A 22,978-nucleotide genomic window follows, 5' to 3' on the forward strand; every position below is an offset into this window, starting at 1 on the left:
GTCCTGAAACCTTCTGGAGCGTGTAACCCCACCCCCACCATTCTTTTGTTCAGCATTAAACTTAAGTACACCTTCAGGGCAGAACATCCTTGATCTGCCCTAGAGATATGTCTATTCTTAAATATTCTCCTCTTGGGTGGTCCCTCAATACATACTCTTAGTCTCTAGGGCTATAAAATCAGGCCTTAAGGGAGATTAGGTTATGGAGATCCGCTTGTCTTGTGGCAGCCCAAGACATCCTTCTATCCATAAGTTCCCTTTGGCCTCTGGAGGTCATTTGCATTATCTCCCTTTCCCGGAACAACCCTACTCTTCTCCTGATCCACAAATGCTGAAATCTATTTTCTAGTATCTCTAATGGGCTGCCCCAGATTCACAATGAAACTCCCTTTGTCTGTAATTGAACTTGTGATGTCTTCCCTTCCATTATAACCTGATAATAACCTGGTCCTCTTCCTATATTCCATAGCTCACTCACATTTCCACTCATTCCTGTTGTCCAAACTGAAACTCCTTGCCCATCTTCATACTTAGTTTCAGTCAATTCTTTTATTATTTCTCTTAAATATTCTGTTCTGTCACTACCACATTTCTAAAGACACTTTCAACAATCTTTGCCTGAGTTATTATAACACTTTAAAACCAATTTCCCAGCCTTTAATCATACAACCTTCAAGTCATTTTCCCTGTAGTAGTTAATGTTATTTTCTATGATCCTGCAGCACCCCCTGGAACGAGGCCCCCCAGGTTGGGCCCAGCGCTACCCACTGGCCACGTTAGGAATGCCCTGAGCCCAGTATGTGAGCTCCCCTATCCGAGGAGCTGTGCCCATGACCACCAAGCAGAACCTGGAGGAGAAGCGGGAGCCCTTGGACAGTTCCTTTCTGAAGAGAACATGGCCACCCCTTTCTCTTGACTCAGCCTGCACAATGACCACCCTTACTGCAGCACCCCCTACAGATTTCTCCCCATCTCTGCCCCAATTCAGGAGCCCTTACTCTGAGCTGCTTCTCTGGAGCTACCCTGGGAACCTGATCCTCGAGTTCCTCTGGCTGCTGAGGCTAGGGGACATATACAGCCCCCACTACCCTGAAACCCAAGCTGGGGAGACAATGGAGCTCTGAGTGCTCGTGGGTAGTATTTCTGCCCATCTTCCTTCTTCCCCACAACAGAGAAGACCAGCATCCCCACTAAGGGACCAGCTGTCCTGAATATTCTCCAGACCAGGCCTCTGGCCCTGGACCTAATCTCAACAGAGGAGGACACTGAATCCCACAGCGCCCTGGGGTGGTGGGGCAGGAGAGACAGGAGCAGGGGAAGGGAGACATTCCCCGGAGAACTGAGTAAAGATTGCTGAGCAAAAAAAAAAAAAAAAAGTTATTTTCTGACACATCCATGTCAGTTCCCTGTTTAAAAAACCTCCAACATCCTTTAATGTTCATGGGACTTTGAAACACCTATCTAAATATTAACAAGTCAGGAAATAACAAATGTTGCTGAGGATGCAGAAAAAGGGAATCCTCTTACATTATTGGTGGGAATGCAAGCTGGTGCAGCTACTCTGGAAAACAGTATGGAAGTTCCCCAAGAAGTTAAAAATTGAGCTACCCTATGACCCACTAATGGCACTACCAGGTATTTACCCAAAGGATACCCAGTAATTGCACTACTAGGTTTTACCCGAAGGTTATGTTGTGATTCGAAGGGGCACCTGCACCCCAATGTTTATAGCAGCAATGTCCACAACAGCCAAACTATGGAAAGAGCCCAGATGTCCATCAACAGATGAATGGATAAAGAAGATGTGCCATACATACACAATGGAATATGACTCAGCCATCAAAAAGGATAAAATCTTACCTTTTGCAAAAATGTGGATGGAATTGGAGGGTATTATGCTAAGCGAAATAAGTCAATCAGAGAAAAACAATTACATGGTTTCACTTACATGCGGAATTTAGGAAACAAAACAGATAATCATAGGGGAAGGGAAGGAAAAATAAAATAAGATGAAAGAGGGAGACAAACCATAAGAGACTCTTAATCATAGGAAACAAACTGAGGGTTGTTGCGGGGGGGGGGGGCAGGTAGGGGGATGGGGTAACTGGGTGATGGGCATTAAGGAAGGCAGGTGATGTCATAAGCACTGGGTGTTATATGCAACTAATGAATAACTGAACTCTACATCTGAAACTAACGATACACTGCATGTTAACTGAATTTAAATAAAATAAAAAATAAGACACATATGTACTGTAATTATATATTATATACATAAAATAATAACTCTCTCACACAGAAACAAGGTGCTTAGCCATCAGATTCCATTCTACCTAACCATCCCCGCCCACAAACAGCCCTATCTTTCAGCCATCCTCCAGCTGTCTGGGCTCCTGCTTGCACCTGGGTTCTTGCTGAGCGTGTTTCATCAGCACTGAATCAGCAATTTCAGTGTGGCTGAACTGTGAAAATTTTCTCTCTTTGGGAGAGAAGTAAGCAGTTAAGACAATCCCTCTGTTTTTTAAATAATGGAAAGTTTTCCAACATGGGTAGATGATATCTTAAGTAGGAAGGATGCAGATTTCCTCTCTCTTCTTAGGATGAATGATAAAGAATCATTTCCGAATTGGACTTAATGTACTGCCTAATAACAAACTTATATTTTTAAAACTTCCTCGTGAGTATAGAATAGTAAAAACCAGTGAAATATTTATTGGTTAGAGCTCTTTTATCCCTGAGTTCATTCATCAGCAATTGAAATATCTGCGTCCCACATGTAAGAATATGGAAATGCTGTTACGTTAGAAATATTAGTGGTAGCAGGAGGCATTGTTTCTTAACTCTGTCCTGCATTTAATAAATGCTTCCACTGAGGGTACCTGTCTCCTAAAAGCCATAAGTTCTGTTTAGATTAAGATACTGAAGTTCCCAAAAAAAAAAAAAAAAATTGAAGTTTCCATGGCTGTATAAGATAGCCTTCAATGTGGAATCGTTCAGTGTAGCCAACATTGCATAAAAATCCTCTGGGTGCTACAGAAGACACAAACCCTAGGAAAAAGTTATCAGAAAACAGGCAACGGTCTTTGAGTTCCCTGATTACTGTTAAAGATTTCGAGAAATCAGAAAAGCAACATGGCAGAGTAGAAAGAGCTTTGAAGTTAGGCAAACTGGATTTACATCCATACCCCATTACTTACAAGGTATGCAACTTTAGGCAAGTCACTTGACCTCTCTGAGATTATCTAATCTGTATAGTAAGGTGAATTCTACCTATGTCATAGAGGGGATGAGAACATTTCTATTAGTGGCCAAATGAATGAATGATGGTCTCTTTCCGAATCAACTCTTCACATTTTAAAACCAGATGTGCCGTAGTATGGCTTACAAACATAGTATGCTTACAAACCAGAGGAAGTTGCAATATAGTATTAGAGCCAAGGAATTCACAAGTCGGAGTTCTCAGCTAACAGATGACGTGTTATAACAACCAAAGTATCAAGTTAGATACCATACTATGAATTTCTCATATTGAATTAATTTTTATGTGGAAAGTAGTAAATGATTTAGATGAAACTTGTTTTTAAAACAAGAGGACTGTTTTGTGTTTTTTTTTTTTTTTAATAATCATGGAAGTCTGACTGTTGTAAAAAAGGTTTTTGACCTTGGGACTCTACAAAAACAAAATTATACTATTTTTGTAATATTACATATGAGACTCTGGAGTTTTAATGAACAGGGCAACACAAATTCATGGGAATAATATTTAAAGGGTTTAGCTACTTATCTAAACTTCATACTATCTAGAAAATGCGTAGAAATATTTTCCCTTGGATGAAATTTCTTAACCTTAGGATTTTGAATTGTTTTCAAATATAAAAGTCACATTTATTAAATGGCTTGATTGTCCACTTTCGGTATTGTACCAAGCAAATTACCATGACTCACATTGACATAAAATTCCATGTAATGATTTTTATTAATTGTTTCACATTCATTATTTTCTTTTCATTTTACTTTAAATTATTTCACTCTACTAAAAGTAATGTGGGGGACTGTCCCACTAAGCATATATTTTATTGGTTATTTAAATGATTAACCTAATTATACAAGTTTTTCAACTAATGATTCCTGAATTTGATTTGTTTAGCTTCATTATTCCCTCTGAATTAATCACTCATTTTTGTAAATTATTTTAAATCTGCAAGTTTTATAGTGAAGGAGCATAATAGTTAGATATCTTTTTCATTTAATGTGAGCCAGTAGATAAATACTTCTAGTGAAAATACTTACTCCCACTAAAAACGGGTAATTTTGGTTCAAAAAAATGCCAACTGAAAGGATGAATTTTAATAAGTGAGTTTTTTTCTTAAAGGCTTTTATAAAGTATAGGCCTGCTATAACTGTGGAATGGCATTTTAGCAGCAGCAAGCCTCCTTTTTCCCACAACCTGAAGATACTATACGTCTAAAATGGGGTTGTTTAGCAGAACTTTCCGCCATGCATGCTTTCCAAGAGTGGCCACTAGCCAGATGTTGCTCCAGAGTTCTTACAATGTGGTCATTGTGACTGATGAACTGAATTTTTAATTTTAATAATTTAAACTTAAATAGGCACACGTGGCTAGTGGCTACTGTGATGGACAGTGCAGGTCTGGAATGCATGTTGAAATAGCTGGAGGAGTAAACAAGTGTGATTACCATGCCCTCAACCCCACCTCTTTTTCATGTTGTTCACTTCTTACCTATAGCGGAGTCCAATTTAAGTCTCATTTCCTGGACGACCACTCTAATACACATGGATGTCTTTCTTGTCTGAATCCTAAACACAATTTTTATAATGGAATTTAGTGTCTGATTATACCTGGTACAATAGTTTAATTTTAATACATATAAGTTTTATTAGCATAAAACAATACAGATAATACTGTTAGCGTTTATTCATTGAAAGCTTACAGTGCTAAACTTTACACATATCTTATTTCATCTTCCTAACAGGCTGGTAAAGTATGCATTATGATCTCCAAGTGGGGGCCCCTGGGTGGCTCAGTTGGTTAACCGGTTAACCGCCTACCTTTGGCTCAGGTCATGATCTCAGAGTTCTGGGCTCCCTGCTCAGTGGGGAGTCTGCTTCTCCCTCTCCCTCTGCCTCTCCCCACTGCTCGTGATCTCTCTCTCACTCTCTCTCAAATAAATAAATAAAATCTTCACCAAAAAAAAACCCCTCTCTATTTAAATAGAGATTCACCGGCTCAGAGAGATGAAGTAACTTGCCTGGGTTAAACAGATAGTGAGTGGCAGAGCTGGAACTTGAAATCAGGTCCATGACTAGCCTACACAGGAAGGCATCTTGTTGGAGTAGGTAGGGTCTTATGAGATATCTTGGCCTGATTTGATTATTGGAAGCCATTATAACAAATCTAAGCCCCATTTGAGAAGACTATTTTATAACAATTACAGCATAATGGGAGTAAATGATTATGATTCAGTTTAAATTACAAGAGTATTTCATTTATAGTGAAAGACCATTCCAAAGTTCACATCACTTTCTTAAAGACCAGTTGCTCCCTCTAGTGAAAAATCAATGTGAATACCATGCCCACTAAGTAAGAGATTCTCAGTAGACCTACCTTCCTTTGGAATGTCTTAGAAATTTGTGGAGGTGTATTCTGGTTATTAAAAAGAATGCTACTGGCTTTCATTAGGTAGTGTCAGGAATGCTATATACCAACAGTAAGTCCTCAACAACAACAAAATTGTCCCACTTCTGAGAGGGAAAACCACCTGTATTTATGTCAGCCTGCAATTTAACATCATTTTACTTGTAAAAACAAAATATGTTTGCACTGTTTTACTGTGCAGTGAATATTTCAGGAAGGAAGCTAAGCACTTCATCTAATTGAGGACATTATCAATTGTAAAACATAGCATTACTTAAACATCACCAAAAAAGATACAAAAAAAGAAAAATATTGTCAATTAAACTATGACACAATGAATTTTTAAAAATAATTTTTACTTTGTCTTTCACAAGCTCTTTTAGACTTTATTTAGATGTAAATCAAATATCACACTTAGACACATATAAAAGGAAAAGCAAAAGCAAAGTAAACTGTTAAGGTACTTCTAAAACTTCTTCATATTCAGAAAATTTTCTGCAACAGTTTTGACTCAGAATTGTCAGTATCCATGTTTTCCCAAACAATATTATCCTCTCTGCTCTCAACTAGTTCGGTGATGCTATATTTCTTAAAATGGAGCTCAACTCTTATATCTATGATTTTCTTCAAAGACATAGACACCAATTATATAAGTTTTTATGTTGGTACTTTTTTGAGCTTGCCAAGGAGACTGATAGAAAGTTTTCAAACTACAGGTTGTATCCCTTCCTCAGATGGTCTTTAATGTTTGTCCAGAATGAAATCAGTAACAACAACCAAGTTCTCACATGCTCAGGCAATGACAACAAAAATATCATGACTAACACCTGGTTGATAGTGGTTATACATTTTGATTACAGAAATGTGAAAATGTTTTTTACTTTCTTTTTTTTGGTGAAAATGTATTTTTTACAGGGGAAGAAAATAAGGAGCCATGGTAATCTAGGGAAACTCTTCCTTTTTCTTTTCTAGAACTTCACCAAGATTTGGTCACCAAGAGGAATTCTACTCCGGCTTTTTGAGTCACAAGTAAAACCTACCTGTATCAATCTCCAGCCATGGTGATTATACCAACAGGTGTAACTTTTTCTTTTTTTTTTTTTTATGATTTATTTATTTATTCATTTGACAGCAACACAGCGAGAGAGGGAACACAAGCAGGGGGAGTGGGAGAGGGAGAAGCAGGCTTCCAACTGAGCAGGGAGCCCAATGTGGGGCTCGATCCCAGCACCCTGGGATCATAACCTGAGCCGAAGGGAGATGCCCAATGACTGAGCCACCCAGGTGCCCCAACAGGTATAACTTTCTAACTACTTTGTCATTTCTTATAATGTGGGCATGTTAATGCCTTTGCCTATTGAAACAGACACTATTATAAATTACTTTTACTTCTCTTTTATATAAGAGTCAAGTCATTATATTTATGTTTTTCTATTAATGTGTGTAGTTGGGTTATATTATCCATGAATTTCATGTCAAGAAAGTAAAGACAAACTTGCTAAAAAAGGTGATAGAGGGTCTGATGGGGTTTACAAAATACTGAATTTAGGTATTATGAATAACTACTCTTCCTCTAAACAGAAAGCAAATCCTGGCATACTTTCCTAACAAATATTAATATGCTTGTGGATAGGAGAATGGGTGTGCATTAATTCAACATTTGTTGAATTGAATAAACAAATGTGTATTAATTCAACATTAAATGATGATAGTTTTATGCTTTTATTTTAGGGAGTAACTTCACATTTTGTACAGAGAGCAGAAGTTCTTGAGTTAAACTCCCTAGATCCAAATCATGGGTCTACCATTTCTTTAAAGATTTCATTTATTTATTTATTTATTTATTTATTTTTAAGTCTTTAAAAAAGATTTTATTTATTTATCTGAGAGAGAGAGAGAGATCACAAGCAGGGGGTAGGGGTGGAGGGAGAAGCAGACTCCCCACTGAGCAGGGAGTTCTTCACAGGACTTGACCCCAGGACTCTGGGATCATAACCTGAGCCAAAGGCAGATGCTTAACCGACTGAGCCACCTAGGCGCCCCTTATTTATTTATTTAGAGAGCACAAGCAGGGAGAAGGGGAGAGGGAGAGAGAATCTCAAGTAAACTGCTAATTGGGCCTGGAGCCCAACACAAGGGCTCCATGACCCTGAGGTCATGACCTGAGCAAAAGTCAAGAGTTGGTTGCTTAACTGATGGAGCCACCCAGGTGTCCTGGGTCTATCTTTTTTTTTTTTAAGGGAAACTGACGCTTTTTATATTACTTATAATATTATTTTTTATTTATAAAAATAGCTAACATATGTAATGTTTAATATATGGCAGGCCCAGCTTGATTTAATTTACACTAACTCATTTAATCCTCACAAAGAATCCACCATTTTTTAAGTCATTTTTGAATGACTAACTCAGTCTCTATTTGTGTCAGTTCCCTAGTGAGTAAAATAAAGTTCATAATAGCACTACCTCACAGGGTTCTTCATAAGAACTAAATGATACAATTCACAAGGTGGTGTTTACAACAATGGTCAGTACATTAGAAGCAGTAAATACATGAAAGCTATCATTAGTTATAACCATAAAACGTATCTTGCTGCAAACCAAAAATGTCTGAACTTCTGCTAAACTCCTTATCCCCTGAGAAATCATTCCTGAAGAATCTGTGATTCTTTGATATGATGCAAAATAGCTTCATGGTTTTTGTGAATGTTTTCTCACAGAACCATATTAAAAAAGACTAGACTACCTTTTGAGTAGTGACGTTTATTGCAAATTGCCACAGAAATGCTCTGTAAAGTAAAAATATATCTTATATTAAAAAATGCCAAAAGGGCACTGGGTATTATATAAGACTGATGAATCACTGAACTCTACCTCTGAAACTAATAATACACCATATGATAATTAACTGAATTTAAATTTTAAAAAATTGCAAAAAGATAATATATGGAGCAGAGCTAAAATATACTCCCCCATAAAATAAAATATAATGCCAGTACGGACACACTGTTAGTTTTTGTAAGATGATTTAAGGTTTTGTTTATTCAAATCAACAAATATCATTAAGGATCTATTAAAATCTTCGCTCCATGCTATGCTGAGTAAATGCAAAAGAAGAAGCAACTGTGTCCTCTCCCATGGAATGATACTGGGATGCTGGAATGCTGAGACTGACATGGAGGAAACAACCAGAGTCACTAAGAGGACGAGTATAATTAAGTGCTCAGTTGCATGGCACAGCTCATAAAAAGAGTTTTAGGAATTCAGAGCAGGAAGATTAATGAGTCATAGACTGGTTCAGGAAAGTTGCCCCTAGGAGAAAGGAGGAGGAATGTAAGAGTTTTTATGTATGATCTTGGTTAAGTTCATTAACCTCTCAGTTACTGCTTCCTCTTTTATAAAATTTGACAATTTAATGCATATAAAATGCCTAGCACACTCTAAAGCAAGATAGGTTTGTGATAGGGTCTTAGAGAATGAACAGTATCCGCCTAAAAAGAATGTTTTAGATAGCAAGATAACTGTGTCAGGTAAAAGAGACGCATATTCCTTTTAAGACTTTAGGTTCAAAAAGATAAGGAAAAACGTCTCCAAGTAATAGTTGCAAATAATATTATTAATATATTAAGTACAATTTTCTGTGGCAAATAAAACCATATTTTTTTTTCCCTGCATGGCAAGATTACTCCTTGAGCACATGAAACTTGGTGCAGATTGAAATCCTAAAGAGTTCCTTCTTCCACGAAAAGATTCTTTCTTAAAAGATTGAAAAAAAAAAGTTGTGGGGGCACCTGGGTGGCTCAGTGGGTTAAAGCCTCTGCCTTTGGCTCAGGTCATGATCTCAGGGTCCTGGAATCGAGCCCCACATGGCGGGGCGGCGGCGGGTGGGGGGGGGGGAATCTCTGCTCAGCAGGGAGCCTGTTTCCCTCTCACTCTCTGCCTGCCTCTCTGCCTACTGGTGATCTCTGTCTGTCAAATAAATAAATAAACTCTTTAAAACAAAAAGTGGCATAGAATACACAAATCTGCTTTTCCCTCTAAAATCGTGTTTCTCACTGGACCTTCTCTTATTCAAAAGTTACTTTAACTTACACTCTCCGTCTTCTACAATGAAGAGTTATCATCACATCATTTCTCCAGTGGGACTTTCAAACAATTAAAATTAGGAGAAATTTAAGTTTTTCCTCTTTTTGTATATACTCAACCAAATATCCCATATCATGTCTTTTCCAAATGTACTGATAGAGAAGGAGAGGTTCCTCCACAGTGTCTCAACACTTAACACTCACCAGAACCCTGATTATATTTATATGCACCATCTATTGCTGAAGTCTTTCCTAACATTAGCAGTTAGAGCACTAATTAAATACACTTGCAGACATAATAGTGCCCTTGACAAATAAAGTCACATCTAGTTCTGGTGAAAGCCTGGCAAGAGAGTCTTCTGCTTAAAAACAGAAGGCATATTAGAGTAATGAAAGTTTCCACTTTAGGCCAAATTAGATTATTCCAGTTCCAAAATAGAGGATGATTTCATGGCAATAAGAAAGAAGTGGGCCTTGTGGAAAATTCCATTATTCATCCTTATCTACAAGAGTAATTGTCAGCCAAGCACCAAGCACCACGAGGGAGAAACCGTATTCTGTTCACTTGTTTCTGTATTTAACATTCTGATAATGTAACACTGTGCAAGGCAGTGTGCTACCTACTTGGTAAACAGTGGTAAACAAAACTATGACCCTGTCCTTCTGGAGTTCACAGTCTTCTCAAATATTTTTTGTCGTAGGTTTTGGCTTTAATTTTCTCTTTCTGGATATTGCCTAATTCTGGTCTTGATAACCAAAGACGCTCAGGATGTGATACATCACAGCTGTTGGGCAGGAAGCAGGACCTCAAGAGGAAGCAATGGGCAAGGACGAAGGAGAGGCTGCTAGGCAAAACATGACACACACAGAGATGCAACCAAATTTCAATCCAAGGAGTATTCACTTCATATTGCTTTAGTAACAAATTCCCACAAACTTAGTAGTTTAAAAACACACAAATTATTATTATTTTTTATATTCTGGAGGTTAGACATCATAAAGATGTTGGCAGTGCTGCATTCCTTTGAGGCTCTACGGGACGATCTATTTCCTTACCTTTCCAGATTCTAGAGGCTGTCTTTATTCCGTGGATCCTGGTTCCTTCCTCCATCTTCAAAGTCCACAGCACAGCATCTTCAAATCTCTTTCTCTTTTTCTCACCTCTGCTTTGATTGTCACACATTCAAAGACTGACACTCACTCCAACCTCCTTCTCATATGGACCATTATAATTACATGGGTCCCATCTGGATAATCCAGCGTAATCTTCCCATCTCCTTATCTTTTACCTAACCATATCTGCTAAGTCCCCTTTGCCACAGAAGAGAACATATTCACAGGTTCTGATGATCAGGAGGAGGACATCTTTGGGGGCCATTATTAAAATAGCCCACAATCCAAGGCAAAGGAAATAGAAGAAAAAAAAAAGTTTGCCTGTTTCGCACTTTGAGTCAACTAACTGCACACCGGCATTCTGCATTTTGTTTTCTACTTCAAGACTACCTCAATTATCCATTTTAATTAGCTTTCCATATAAATATCGTGGCAGGAGGTCCCTCACTGGTATTTATTTCTCGGAGGCCTTGGAACTCTCTAACACCAGTTTTCTTCACAAGCCAACAAACTAAAACAACCAGGGACACTGACATCCCTCTTCAACTCTGGGAGCTGACTGCCATGAACACATACTTCAACAGGGCCAACCTTTCCTACCTCTCTGCAGACCTCAATTCGTGAACAGATTAATAGTTCGTTGGACTGAAAATAGCTTTTCTAATTTCCTGCAGTGAGAGGCCACGGAGCAACAGTCAGCGAATTGACCCTGGTTTAATCCCTGCAGACATTATGAAGCACGAACTCTGCTTTGAGGCAGATTATAAATTTAGAACTAGCAAGGACTAGTACTACGCGTCACCTTAGCGGTAAAAAGCCGCGGAGTAGTTTTTTCTCCCAGTGATGTTAGAGGCCAAAGTGATTTCTGCTTGAGAAGAGAGAAACAATTTGCTATTCACGTTAGTTTAAAAATAAAGAGATTTTTGCTCCTGGCCATTATGGGGTAACAAGGAATAGATTTATACTCCTGCCTGAAAAATACCTATGCAAAACCAGTAAAACACGTTTTCAGACGACAACAGGCAGGGTAGTGCTGGGGTCGCCACAATTCACCCCCGCTTGCATTCTGGAGGCAGTTTCCAGAGGTACCGCAGGGAGCGTCCTCACTGCCTTCAGTCTCTCATTCCGAAACACAGTTATTAACGTAAGTCTAATTCCTGCCTCACCCCCACTACACTCACACAAGTAAAACTACGATAAAACTACAGGAAAGGGCGGAGCAAATCCCAACTTCTCGCTTTGGGGAGAGATCTACGGCCCTGACGTCAACTTCGCGGAGACGCTCGCGAGAGTAGAGAGTGGGCGGGGCGAACCGCCGGTGGGCGCGCGGGCGGTCTCTGTGAGGAAAACAGACGTTAATCTGCCGTTGGTCGGGCTGCTACGGACATGAGCTTCCTGGCTGGGGCTGAGCGGTCCCCTTCCCCCCAAGCCCGCAGTCTCACGACTCCCGGCGATGTCCCAGGCGACCCGGACCCACAGCACTGCCTGAAGCTCCGTGAGGAAACCGAGGCGTCACAGGTGATGGCGGAGCCGGGTGCGGGAAGCTTGAACGCGGTCGCGCTCCCACCGCCTCAGCTTCAGGAGGGGCGGGGAGCCTTCCACGCCCCCCCGGGCTGTGACCACCCAGCCCCGGTCCGAGGCGGTGGGGATTGCGGTTTCGAGGCGACCGAAGCGGGGCAGGCGGAGGCTCCGCCTCTCACGGAAGGCCTGGAAGCTGTGCCGGTGTCCGTGGCAACGGACAACAGCCTGAAAAATGGCTGTCAGAGTGGAGAGCCGCGCGGCCCCGGTGGGGAGAAGCCGGAGAGCTCCGGGTTTGAGGTGTCGGCAGCGGTGAAGGCCGAGGAGGTGGAGACCGAGAAGTGCACCGTTTCCTCGGTAGCAGTGGATGAGGAGGTGGTGGAGAAGGAAAGAGTGAAGGAGGAAGAGGAGGAGGAGGTGGAACAAAAGATGGAGGTAGAGAAGCAAGTAGGTGAAGAAATGGAAATGATGGAGGAAAACAGAGTGGTGGAGGAGGAGAAGGAAGAAGCAGGGCCCCGACCCTTGAATATGGATCTCCGCATGAACCCCCTGGAAGCCATCCAGATGGAACTGGACACTGTGAATGCTCAGGCCGACAGGGCCTTTCAGCAACTGGAGCATAAATTTGGGCGGATGCGTCGGCACTACCTGGAGAGGAGAAACTACATCATTCAGAATATCCCGGGCTTCTGGGTCACCGCCTTTCGGAACCACCCCCAGTTGTCCCCCATGATTAGGGGCCAAGATGCAGAGATGCTAAGATACATAACCAATTTGGAGGTAAAGGAGCTCAGACACCCTAGAACTGGCTGCAAATTCAAGTTCTTCTTTCGAAGAAACCCTTACTTCAGAAACAAGCTTATTGTCAAAGAATACGAGGTCAGAGCCTCTGGCCGAGTGGTGTCTCTTTCCACTCCCATCATATGGCGCCGGGGCCACGAACCTCAGTCCTTCATTCGTCGGAACCAAGATGTCGTCTGCAGTTTCTTCACCTGGTTTTCAGACCACAGCCTTCCAGAGTCCGACAAGATTGCTGAGATTATCAAAGAGGATTTGTGGCCCAATCCACTGCAGTATTACCTGTTGCGTGAAGGAGTCCGTAGAGCCAGACGTCGTCCAATAAGAGAGCCAGTAGAGATCCCCAGGCCCTTTGGATTCCAGTCTGGTTAATCTCTGCCTTTGGAAATACTGCACAAGGTCCCCTGCCACCTCTTGCTGGACCTGTGCTTGGACAACAGAAGTGGGTATGCCTTTTTTTTTTTCCTCTGGACATTGTTTTCTCAAGCTCAAGACTGAGACTTTGAAGGCCATGGTCCTCCATTTCCACACGGCCTTCATGCCATTCTGCATTACTATCACATGCTGCATGGTCATGATTCACATTACTCCTAGGCCAAGAACATGATGCTGTAAATTGCATTACCTTTATCTGCACTGCATGGACCCTGTTTGTTCCAGGGCCTTTGGTCTGGCTCTTAGCACCTGGAATTCTAGCTTTGCCTAGAAGCTCATTCTACCCACTTTGCTCTTTAGTGCAGGCATGTAGCCTGTAGACAATTGTGGGACAGAGAGGGCAGCAGTGTGCCACTTAGTCTATGTGATTTATGTAATTCCATTGCTCTTCTTGCACCTCTGGTCACCTCCTACTCCCTACTACTGGCCATGCCCACCCACCTTGGGCCCCTGCCTACCTTGCAGATAATTGTTGGCCCCACTGTCTGGTTTCTGGTAGACAAGAATCTCTAGAACTGCCAGGGGACCCAGGTTTCCTGCCAGCACACAAAAGACCCTTCTATTCCTCCCCCCGAAAGATCTAGATTTCCTCACTTCCCCTTCCCTCCATCTTCGTGATCCAGAACACTACTAATTGTCAAGCTAGTGGTCAAAGTGACATTTTAAAACCTTATTCTTAAGGCCAGAGTAAGGATGGTGTCCATTCTAATTACCAGGCTTTCTCGGCCTCAACTAGTTAATTCACACGAAACTTAGGTACACCTCTTGTGCCTCCTCTCCTTAACCCTGAACGCTATTAATTGCCAGTGTGGCAGTACCCTTTCTCTCCGTCTCCTGTCTCTTAAAGGGAAAAAAAAAAAAAAGATAGCTCAAAAGCGTCTGCAAAAGCAGGCCTTTTAGTTTAATTTAGTTTTAGCTCTTCATTATTTCCAGGGACAGGTTGTCCTGTAAAATAGACTGCTGGAGCTCTTATTTCCCTCTGCTCTCTTCCCCACCCTCCACTCCTTTAGCAACACCAAGAGGATTTAAAGGGAAACAGATCTAGATGAAAAGAAAAATTATATCTAGTTCATAGTGAATGGAAGAACCAGAGATTTTGATGGGTTCCCTAAGCGGGGAAAACTGAACAGATGACCACAGGCAAAAAATGAGCGAGATAAAAATTGGGCTAAGATTAACACTGGCTGACAGAGCCTTCAAGGAAGAGGTTTTCTCTTTCAGTGGTAATGGGAGAAGTACTTTTTCTCAGGATTTCCATGGGTGAATTGAGAGGGATTGGAGTGTGAAGTGTATTTCCTAGAGAAGAGGAAGGAAACAGCAACTTCTGGAGCTTTCTCTTGTTTTCATTTAATTTAATTTATGCAAAAGATTAATATTGTGTTTTTTGTTTTTCTAGTGTTTATTAGTAAAATAACATTTTCTGTTTCTGCTTAGTGGGAAAATTGAGTTGTATATGTTTTCTTTTTGCTTTCAATTGGGAATATTTGGAAAAAATAACAATTTTACTTTCCTGTAAGATACAGAGACTTAAATGAATATGAGTGTTTTCGACTTCTTGTTTCTGTTAAAACTGTATCCTTAGAAATAGAATTTGAGTAATTTGATTTTGTCAGATTCTGAAGACTGGAGATTGTTGTCTTCATGGAAGAATAACCTACAAAAGATGTTTGGTTTGATTGTCTTGCTTGATAATTTATCCTGATTACAACTTAGAAATTGATGCGTCTTTTTTCCTAAATATAAATACTTGTGAGATTGCTCTGTTCAAATTGAAAATGTACCATTGGCATATTTGTTTTTCCTTGTATGTGTTATAGTAAAAATAAAAGCATGTTAAGCTGCTAGATTTCTTATTTTTCACCCTACCCATAAACTTGCATGAAGAAATTGCTTAAAATAACAGATTATAGAACTTAAAGTTCTAAAAATGGATACAACAGACATTATCCCAAAAGTAAGAAACTAGGGCACGCTGCTTGTACTTTACAAGTTTGGGAGGGTGGCGGTTCTGGGTTTGGCTTTAAAATGTTAACAGTTGTTGGGACGCCTGGGTGGCTCAGTTGGTTAAGCGGCTGCCTTCGGCTCAGGTCATGATCCCGGCGTCCTGGGATCGAGTCCCACATCGGGCTCCTTGCTCCGCAGGGAGCCTGCTTCTCCCTCTGCCACTCTGTCTGCCTGTGCTCGCTCGCTCGCTCTCTCTCTCTCTCTCTCTCTGGCAAATAAATAAAATCTTTAAAAAAAAAAATGTTAACAGTTGCAAGTGCCTAGTCAGGATGTCACTTTTTTCCATTTAGCTTGTACAACACCACCACTTCCTTCACTTACTAAAAGCCTCCATTTCTGTCTCTATAAATGATATTCTCAGGTCATTCAGGCTTTTTCTATTCACTTGCACGTTTAATAAGCAAACAGTTTCTGTCATAAGTGATAAATTCTTCTATCCTCATACTTTCTTAGCTATAAAAACTTGTTCATCCTTTTCTTCAAACTTCCCACCTTCTATTCCCATCAAATTTTTCAAGGCCTCAGAGGTAACTCCTGTCTTACATTTTTTCTGTTCCCATTAGAGCAGATGAAATGTCTTCTCTAGTACTTGGTGTATTTATAGGGACTTTTATTTTAGAAAATAGCATATAGTTTGTTAACAAATTCCACAAATACTTATTAAGGCATTTTGTCAGGCCTTGGGAAGGTAACAAGAATAAAAAGATAAAATCATTTCCTTTATTGTTAAAGAATTGGGGAAAAACTGATAATCAGAAAAATGACACAGTGATACAGTAAAATACAAATATATTTTCACGTTTTTTTTTTTTTTTCACTTCCTTTCTATGGAGTTTGTAAGCTCTGTGAAAGCAGAGATGATGGGGTATCTTATATCTCTCACTTCTTTTAGCATATTTTGCACATAGTTATTACTTGATAAATATTGAATGACAAAATGAGTAACTCAAATGGAAAAAAGACCAAAATACCCTAGTACCCAAAAAGACTTGATGAAGTAATGGGAAGAAGATGGTTTTTAAGGCTTTTGTAAAATTGAGGGGGAAAAAATTTTACAAAGCCTTTCTTAAGTAAACTTTTAAGTGATTAGAAAAGTCTAAACCCTATAACATTTAACCTTTCACTTGCTATTTTAGCAGAGCTTTACTTAACTTTGGATCAACAATTATGTGCTTTATTTTTGTATATTTTAAGGTAACTGTTACACTGGAGATAGGAGTTAGACTCTAGACGTGTGCTGTCCAATAAAGTAGCCATTAGCCACCAGTGACTACTGAGCACTTGAAATGTGTCTAGTCCAAATTGAGGTCTGCTCTGAGTATAAAATAAACATTGGATTTCAAAGACTTAAGTATGGAAAAAATGTAAAATACCTCAATTGTGTATATTGATTGCATGTTGAAATGGCAATATTTTTGATACTTTGGTTAAATATATTAGTAAAATTTTCTCATTTGTGGCTACTGGTAAATTTTAAATTAGATGGGACAGCATGGTTCTAGGCTTCTTGAATATCTCAAAAGTGTATAAAATACATGTGAAACTTTCTCCCTGTGAAATTTTTTTGTGACTTTAAGACAAGGGTTATCTAGTCAGAATTTAAGATGGGTAAAGTATTGCTAGATGCCAATGAGTTAAAAAAAAAAAAAGTGTAAAAATGAAATGTCTCCTATTAACTTTTCCGTGAGTACCTTAAGATATACTCACTACTTCACAGGATGCCTAGGTGGCTCAGTCTGTTAAGTGTCTGCCTTTGGCTCAGGTCATGATCCTAGGGAGCCGGGATAGAGTCCTGTGAAGGGCTCCTTACTCAGTGGGGACCCTGCTTCTTCCTCTGCCTCCTGCTCCCTCTGCTTGTGCTCTCTCTTTCTGACAAATAAGTAATATATAAAAAATATATATACTCTGTACTTTGTAAAACAGAGTGTGTACAATTATGTTTCTGGTTATAAATAGAGTACATTTGGGTGTCAAGTTGGCACTAGTAGTTATTGGGTTATCTAAAGGAGTCTCTAATTGATATTTAGGACCTGTAGCTTCATATTTTTCTAGAATAAAGTGTTCTGTATCTTTGGTTTACAAAAATGAAGCTCAGAACAGAAAGTACACGAAGCTCAAAAAAGAAAATTTCTGTTATCAAATATACCATTTCGTATGTGTTAACATAGGCTCTAAATTTTAACAATTGGTCAGGCAACAGAAAAAAAGAATCTGAATCTAGCACTGCATCATTAATGCTCACCACTTGAAGCATATTTTATTTTTGAAAAGTAGTGTAGCCTTGCAGTGCAGCCTTGCAGCAATTACTATTTTATTTGGTTATTAAGGATTATATGGGATAGTAAAGTGAAGGTTGCCCTTGCTCTTGAGGAACTCACTGTCTCATTGAGGGGGTATATTTTCCTTGAATGTTTCCTCTTCAGCAATACTCAAACCAGTCATGTACAAAAGAAAACTCAGGATTAACATGGCAAAAAGAAGTCAGAGATGATCAGGACTGTCCTTTCAGGGCTAATTTCCCCTTAATATATAGTTGAAGTTCTAGACTGTGAATGTGATGGATATAATATTTATCTATTCACTATATATATGGGAGATATTTCATTTGTGAGCAGTACTTTCTCCCTGTTGCTTGAAGTGTTTTATTCAGTTCTGAAGGGCAACTTTAATACATTTTCTTTGGCCTCTGGGGTTCTCAAGACTTACAGAAGAGTTTCTGTTAGGCCACACTAGGAAAATGTCTACTTTTTGGCTTACTTTTTAAGTATTTGCATTTAATGTAATTTTTTTTTTTTTTTTGAGAATAGGTCAGGAAGAAGTGGTTCTGTTAAAAGTAAAAAGGGCCACTTAAGTAAGCTGCTAATTTTCATAAATACCCAAGAATGTCTTCTTAGTGGCCTTAACAGACAGAGAAGACACACTAGCTTTATTTTATTTATCTATTTATTCAAAGATTTTATTAAGTAATATCTGCACCCAACATGGGGCTTGAGCTTAAAACTCTGAGATCAAGAGTCACATGCTCTTATTTGACTGAGCTAACCAAGTACCTGGACACACTAGCTTTAAACGGGGATTAAATCACAGTTTTACAATCTATTACCTAGCACATTAGCCAAAAGAAATGACCTTTTCTGAGCCTTAGTTTCCTTGTCCATAATGCAGGGATGTTAGTACCTATATTATACACTTGATCTTAGCCAAAAGGCCAAGAAGCGATGTTAGTACCTATATTATAAGCCAATATTCTCCCAGGATGTATTTGGAGAATGCCATTATAAGGTTGTAGAAAGCATTTGGGAGTTTACTACGTGCCAGGCACTGTGTTAAAAGATTCCAAGTACTGACATAGTTAATACAGTTTAGAGTGTGAAAATGCCAAGCACAATGCCCGGCATATTATATGTAATAAATATTAATTTCCAGTTACCTTCCTCTCCATTTCAATTTCTCATTTACATCCAGACAGTTGTCTAGCCTAATTTTTCTCAAACCCAACTGACCATTATAAATAGCTGGGGAGTGGGGCACCTGTGTGGTTCTGTCAGTTAAGCGTCTGACTCTTGGTTTCAGCTCAGGTCATGCTCACAGGGTCCTGAGATCAGGCCCTGTATCGGGCTCTGCGCTCAGCACAGAGTCTACTTGTCCCTCTTCCTCTGCTCTTCTCCCTGCCCGCTATGTCTCTCTCTCTCATAAGTAATATCTTAAAACAAAACAAAACAAAACAAAAACAGCTAGGGAACTTTGAAAAAATTCTGATACCTAGGCTCTACCCTCAAACCAGTTAAATTAGATACAAAGGTACAGACAGATTTGAGAACCTTTTCTTGGACTCCTCAAGTGAGGGAATATTAACTCCCTTCCCAGTTTTGTTAGATTTACTCAGAAAAATACTGCCTTAAAATACCCAGCTATTGCAAAGGACCTGGCATATAGTAGGCTCTCAGCACATCTCCGTATTTTGACCCTTGTATTCTTGCAGAATGTAATTAGCCTGATTCCACAAAGAGTTAAGTACTTGAAGATCCACCACCTCCACCACCACCACTACCACCAACCTGGGTATATATAAATTCCTTCAATATTCCTTATCCATTGTGCATGCTAATAAACAAGATTCATTATGCCAGTGTTTTTCCTGAAGTCAGGTGCCCTGTACTGAACAAAGTAACATCCAGACAACAAAATAGAATGAGATTCTTATCACCTATATTTTACATAGTATGTTTCTTTAAGTGGATCTTGGGAGAACATTAACTTTTGGAGCAGCAATATTATCCCTTTCATTCCTAATAAGATTAAAATTTACCAAAGTGATGGGGCCCCTGGGTGGCTCAGTGGGTTAAGCCTCTGCCTTTGGCTCAGGTCCTGATCTCAGGGTCCTGGGATTGAGCCCCACATCGGGCTCTCTGTTCAGGAGGGAGCCTGCTTCCCCTCTCCAGTGCCTGTCTCTCTGCCTACTTGTGATCTCTGTCTGTCAAATAAATAACTAAAATCTTAAAAAAAAAAAATTTACCAAAGCGAATACTTTTAAAGTATTCATGTACTACTGAGTTAGGCTTCTTCATATTATACTTCATTGAAGTTTGTGTCCAACACTTAACATGTATCTATATTAATTTTTATTAAATTAGGCTAACTTTTAATCTATTCGTGTTTGGAGGATCATTAATTATTCCTAATGAGTAATTTTATTCCCTAATTTCATTTGCAAACCTAATATCATTTGCAAATTTGCTTCTCTGTAGCCAGGTCATTGTTGAAGTTCTCCCAGGAAGCTTCCTTTCACAGTAACACAGCATCTTTAGGATCTTACTATAAACTATGGATCCACCTATTCTCCTCCCCCCACCCCCAGTTTAACTTTGTCCTAGTTAACTTTGTCCTAGGGCATCAGCAAACAAACTTATACATAGAAACTTATTTTAAGATTCATGTACTCCTCCACATAAAATTCTAGAAATATGGGTCTTCTTATTAAGGGCTTGATTTCAGCACACGTTTCTTCAGGCCGAGGTCCATTAATCGAGCAGATGTTTGTATTGCAGAATCAGCCACAGCAACTGATTCATACATGTAAGACATGAGTGTCTTCTGAGATAGTAACTTCATTTCCGAGCCTTCGTTTCTTTATGCTTCAAACTCTGATTCCAGAATTTATGGTGGCTTAGTATTGGCAAGTGAGTGGGTTCTCCACTTGCTTTTTTGTCCATATACATAGTCAGTTTGAATCTGTTTGCATTTTCTTGATCACACTGATGATAGTGGCTAACATTGAGTGATAAATATTTAATCCCTACCGCCTCAGTGTTCTTTGTGCAGTATCCCTCTCTCTTTGCTCATTTAAGTGATCAAAGATGTTACCTAAAAATAGATTTTCTTTTGTTTTTGCAATTTGTCATTGTTTTCTTTATTAAAGTATAATTTATATATGGCACAAGAATGCTCATAACAGTTTTATTCATAACAGTTCAGAGCTAGAATCCAACCAGTTTCCACCAAAGGTGAATGAATAAATTATGGTGTATTCATAACAACGGAACATGACTCAGCAACAACAAAGAACAAACTATTGATCATGCAACATCATGGGTGCATCTCAAAAACATTTTTAAGTGAAAGATGCCAGGTAAGACAGTATATACTGGGGGCACCTGGGTGGCTCAGTCAGTTAAGCATATGATTCTTGATTTTGGCTCAGGTTATGGTCTCAGAGTACTGAGATCAAGTCCTACACTGAGCTCTGAGGTCAGTGTGGAGTCTGCTTAAAATTCTCTCCCTTGGGGCACCTGGGTGGCTCAGTGGGTTAAAGCCTCTGCCTTCAGCTCAGGTTATGATACCAGGGTCCTGGGATCGAGCCCCGCATCGGGCTCTCTGCTCAGCGGGGAGCCTGCTTCCCCTCCTCTCTCTGTCTGCCTCTCTGCCTACTTGTGATCTCTGTCAAATAAAAAGAAAAAATAAAATGATTTTAAAAATCTTTTTTTTTTTTTATAAATTTACTTATTTATTTGACAGAGAGAGATAGATCACAAGTACGCAGAGAGGCAGGCAGAGAGAGAGAGAGGGAAGCAGGCTCCCTGCTGAGCAGAGAGCCCCATGCGGGGCTTGATCCCAGGATCCTGAGATCATGACCCGAGCCGAAGGCAGAGGCTTAATCCACTGAGCCACCCAGGTGCCCCTAATTTTAAAAATCTTAAAAAAAAAAAATTCTCTCCCTCTGCCCCCCACCTTGCTGTGCATGCTCTCTCTTTCTAAATAAAGAAATAAATTTTAAAAAGAGAGTGCATACTATGTAATTCCATATATGTGAAGTTCAGTAGCATGGGAAGCTTACCCATTGTGATAGAAATCCAAAGAGTGGTTGCCTTAGGGTTGGTAGAGTAACTGGGAAGAAGCATAAGCAAACTGCCAAGAGTGATAGTAACACACCATGTTTTCTTTTTTTATTTAATTTTTTTTTAACATATAATGTATTATTAGCCCCGGAGGTACAGGTATGTGAGTTGCCAGTTTTACACACTTCACAGCACTCACCATAGCACATACCCTCCCCAATGTCCATAACCCCACGACCCTCTCCCTACCCCCCTCCCCCCGGCAACCCTCAGTTTGTTTTGTGAGTTTAAGAGTCTCTTATGGTTTGTCTCCCTCCCAATCCCATCTTGTTTCATTTATTCTTTTCCTACCCCCCAAACCCCCCCATGTTGCATCTCCACTTCCTCATATCAGGGAGATCATATAATAGTTGTCTTCCTTTCAAATTAGTTGACTTATTTCGCTAAGCATACTAAATACCCTCTAGTTCCATCCACGTCATTGCAAATGGCATGATTTCATTTCTTTTGATGGCTGCATAGTATTCCATTGTATACATATACCACATCTTCTTTATCCATTCATCTATTGATAGACATCTAGGTTCTTTCCATAGTTTGGCTATTATGGACATTGCTGCTATAAACATTTGGGTGCATGTGCCCCCCTGGATCACTGTGTTTGTATCTTTAGGGTAAATACCCAGTAGTGCAATTGCTGGGTCGTAGGGTAGCTCTATTTTCAACTTTTTGAGGAACCTCCATGCTGTTTTCCAGAGTGGTTGCACCAGCTTGCATTCCCACCAACAGTGTAGGAGGGTTCCCCTTTCTCTGCATCCTCGCCAGCATCTGTCCTTTCCTGACTTGTTTATTTTAGCCATTCTGACTAATGTGAGGTGGTATCTCATTGTGGTTTTGATTTGTATCTCCCTGATGCCGAGTGATGTGGAGCACTTTTTCATATGTCTGTTGGCCATTTGGATGTCTTCTTTGCAGAAATGTCTGTTCATGTCCTCTGCCCATTTCTTGGTTGGATTATTTGTTCTTTGGGTGTT

General features: G+C 39.8%; 1 protein-coding gene across 1 annotated transcript; it reads left to right on the forward strand.

The window, feature by feature from the left end:
* The first annotated feature begins 12,151 nt into the window (after positions 1–12,151).
* TSPYL1 (TSPY like 1) lies at positions 12,152–15,447 on the forward strand. Its single transcript, XM_080805492.1, has one exon. It carries the CDS (start codon positions 12,241–12,243, stop codon positions 13,540–13,542), a length of 1,302 nt encoding a protein of 433 aa, XP_080661618.1. The 5' UTR covers positions 12,152–12,240; the 3' UTR covers positions 13,543–15,447.
* The last annotated feature ends 7,531 nt before the right edge of the window (positions 15,448–22,978 follow it).

This window comes from Martes martes, assembly GCF_963455335.1.
Source record: "Martes martes genome assembly, chromosome: 6".
NCBI classification, from domain to species: domain Eukaryota; kingdom Metazoa; phylum Chordata; class Mammalia; order Carnivora; family Mustelidae; genus Martes; species Martes martes.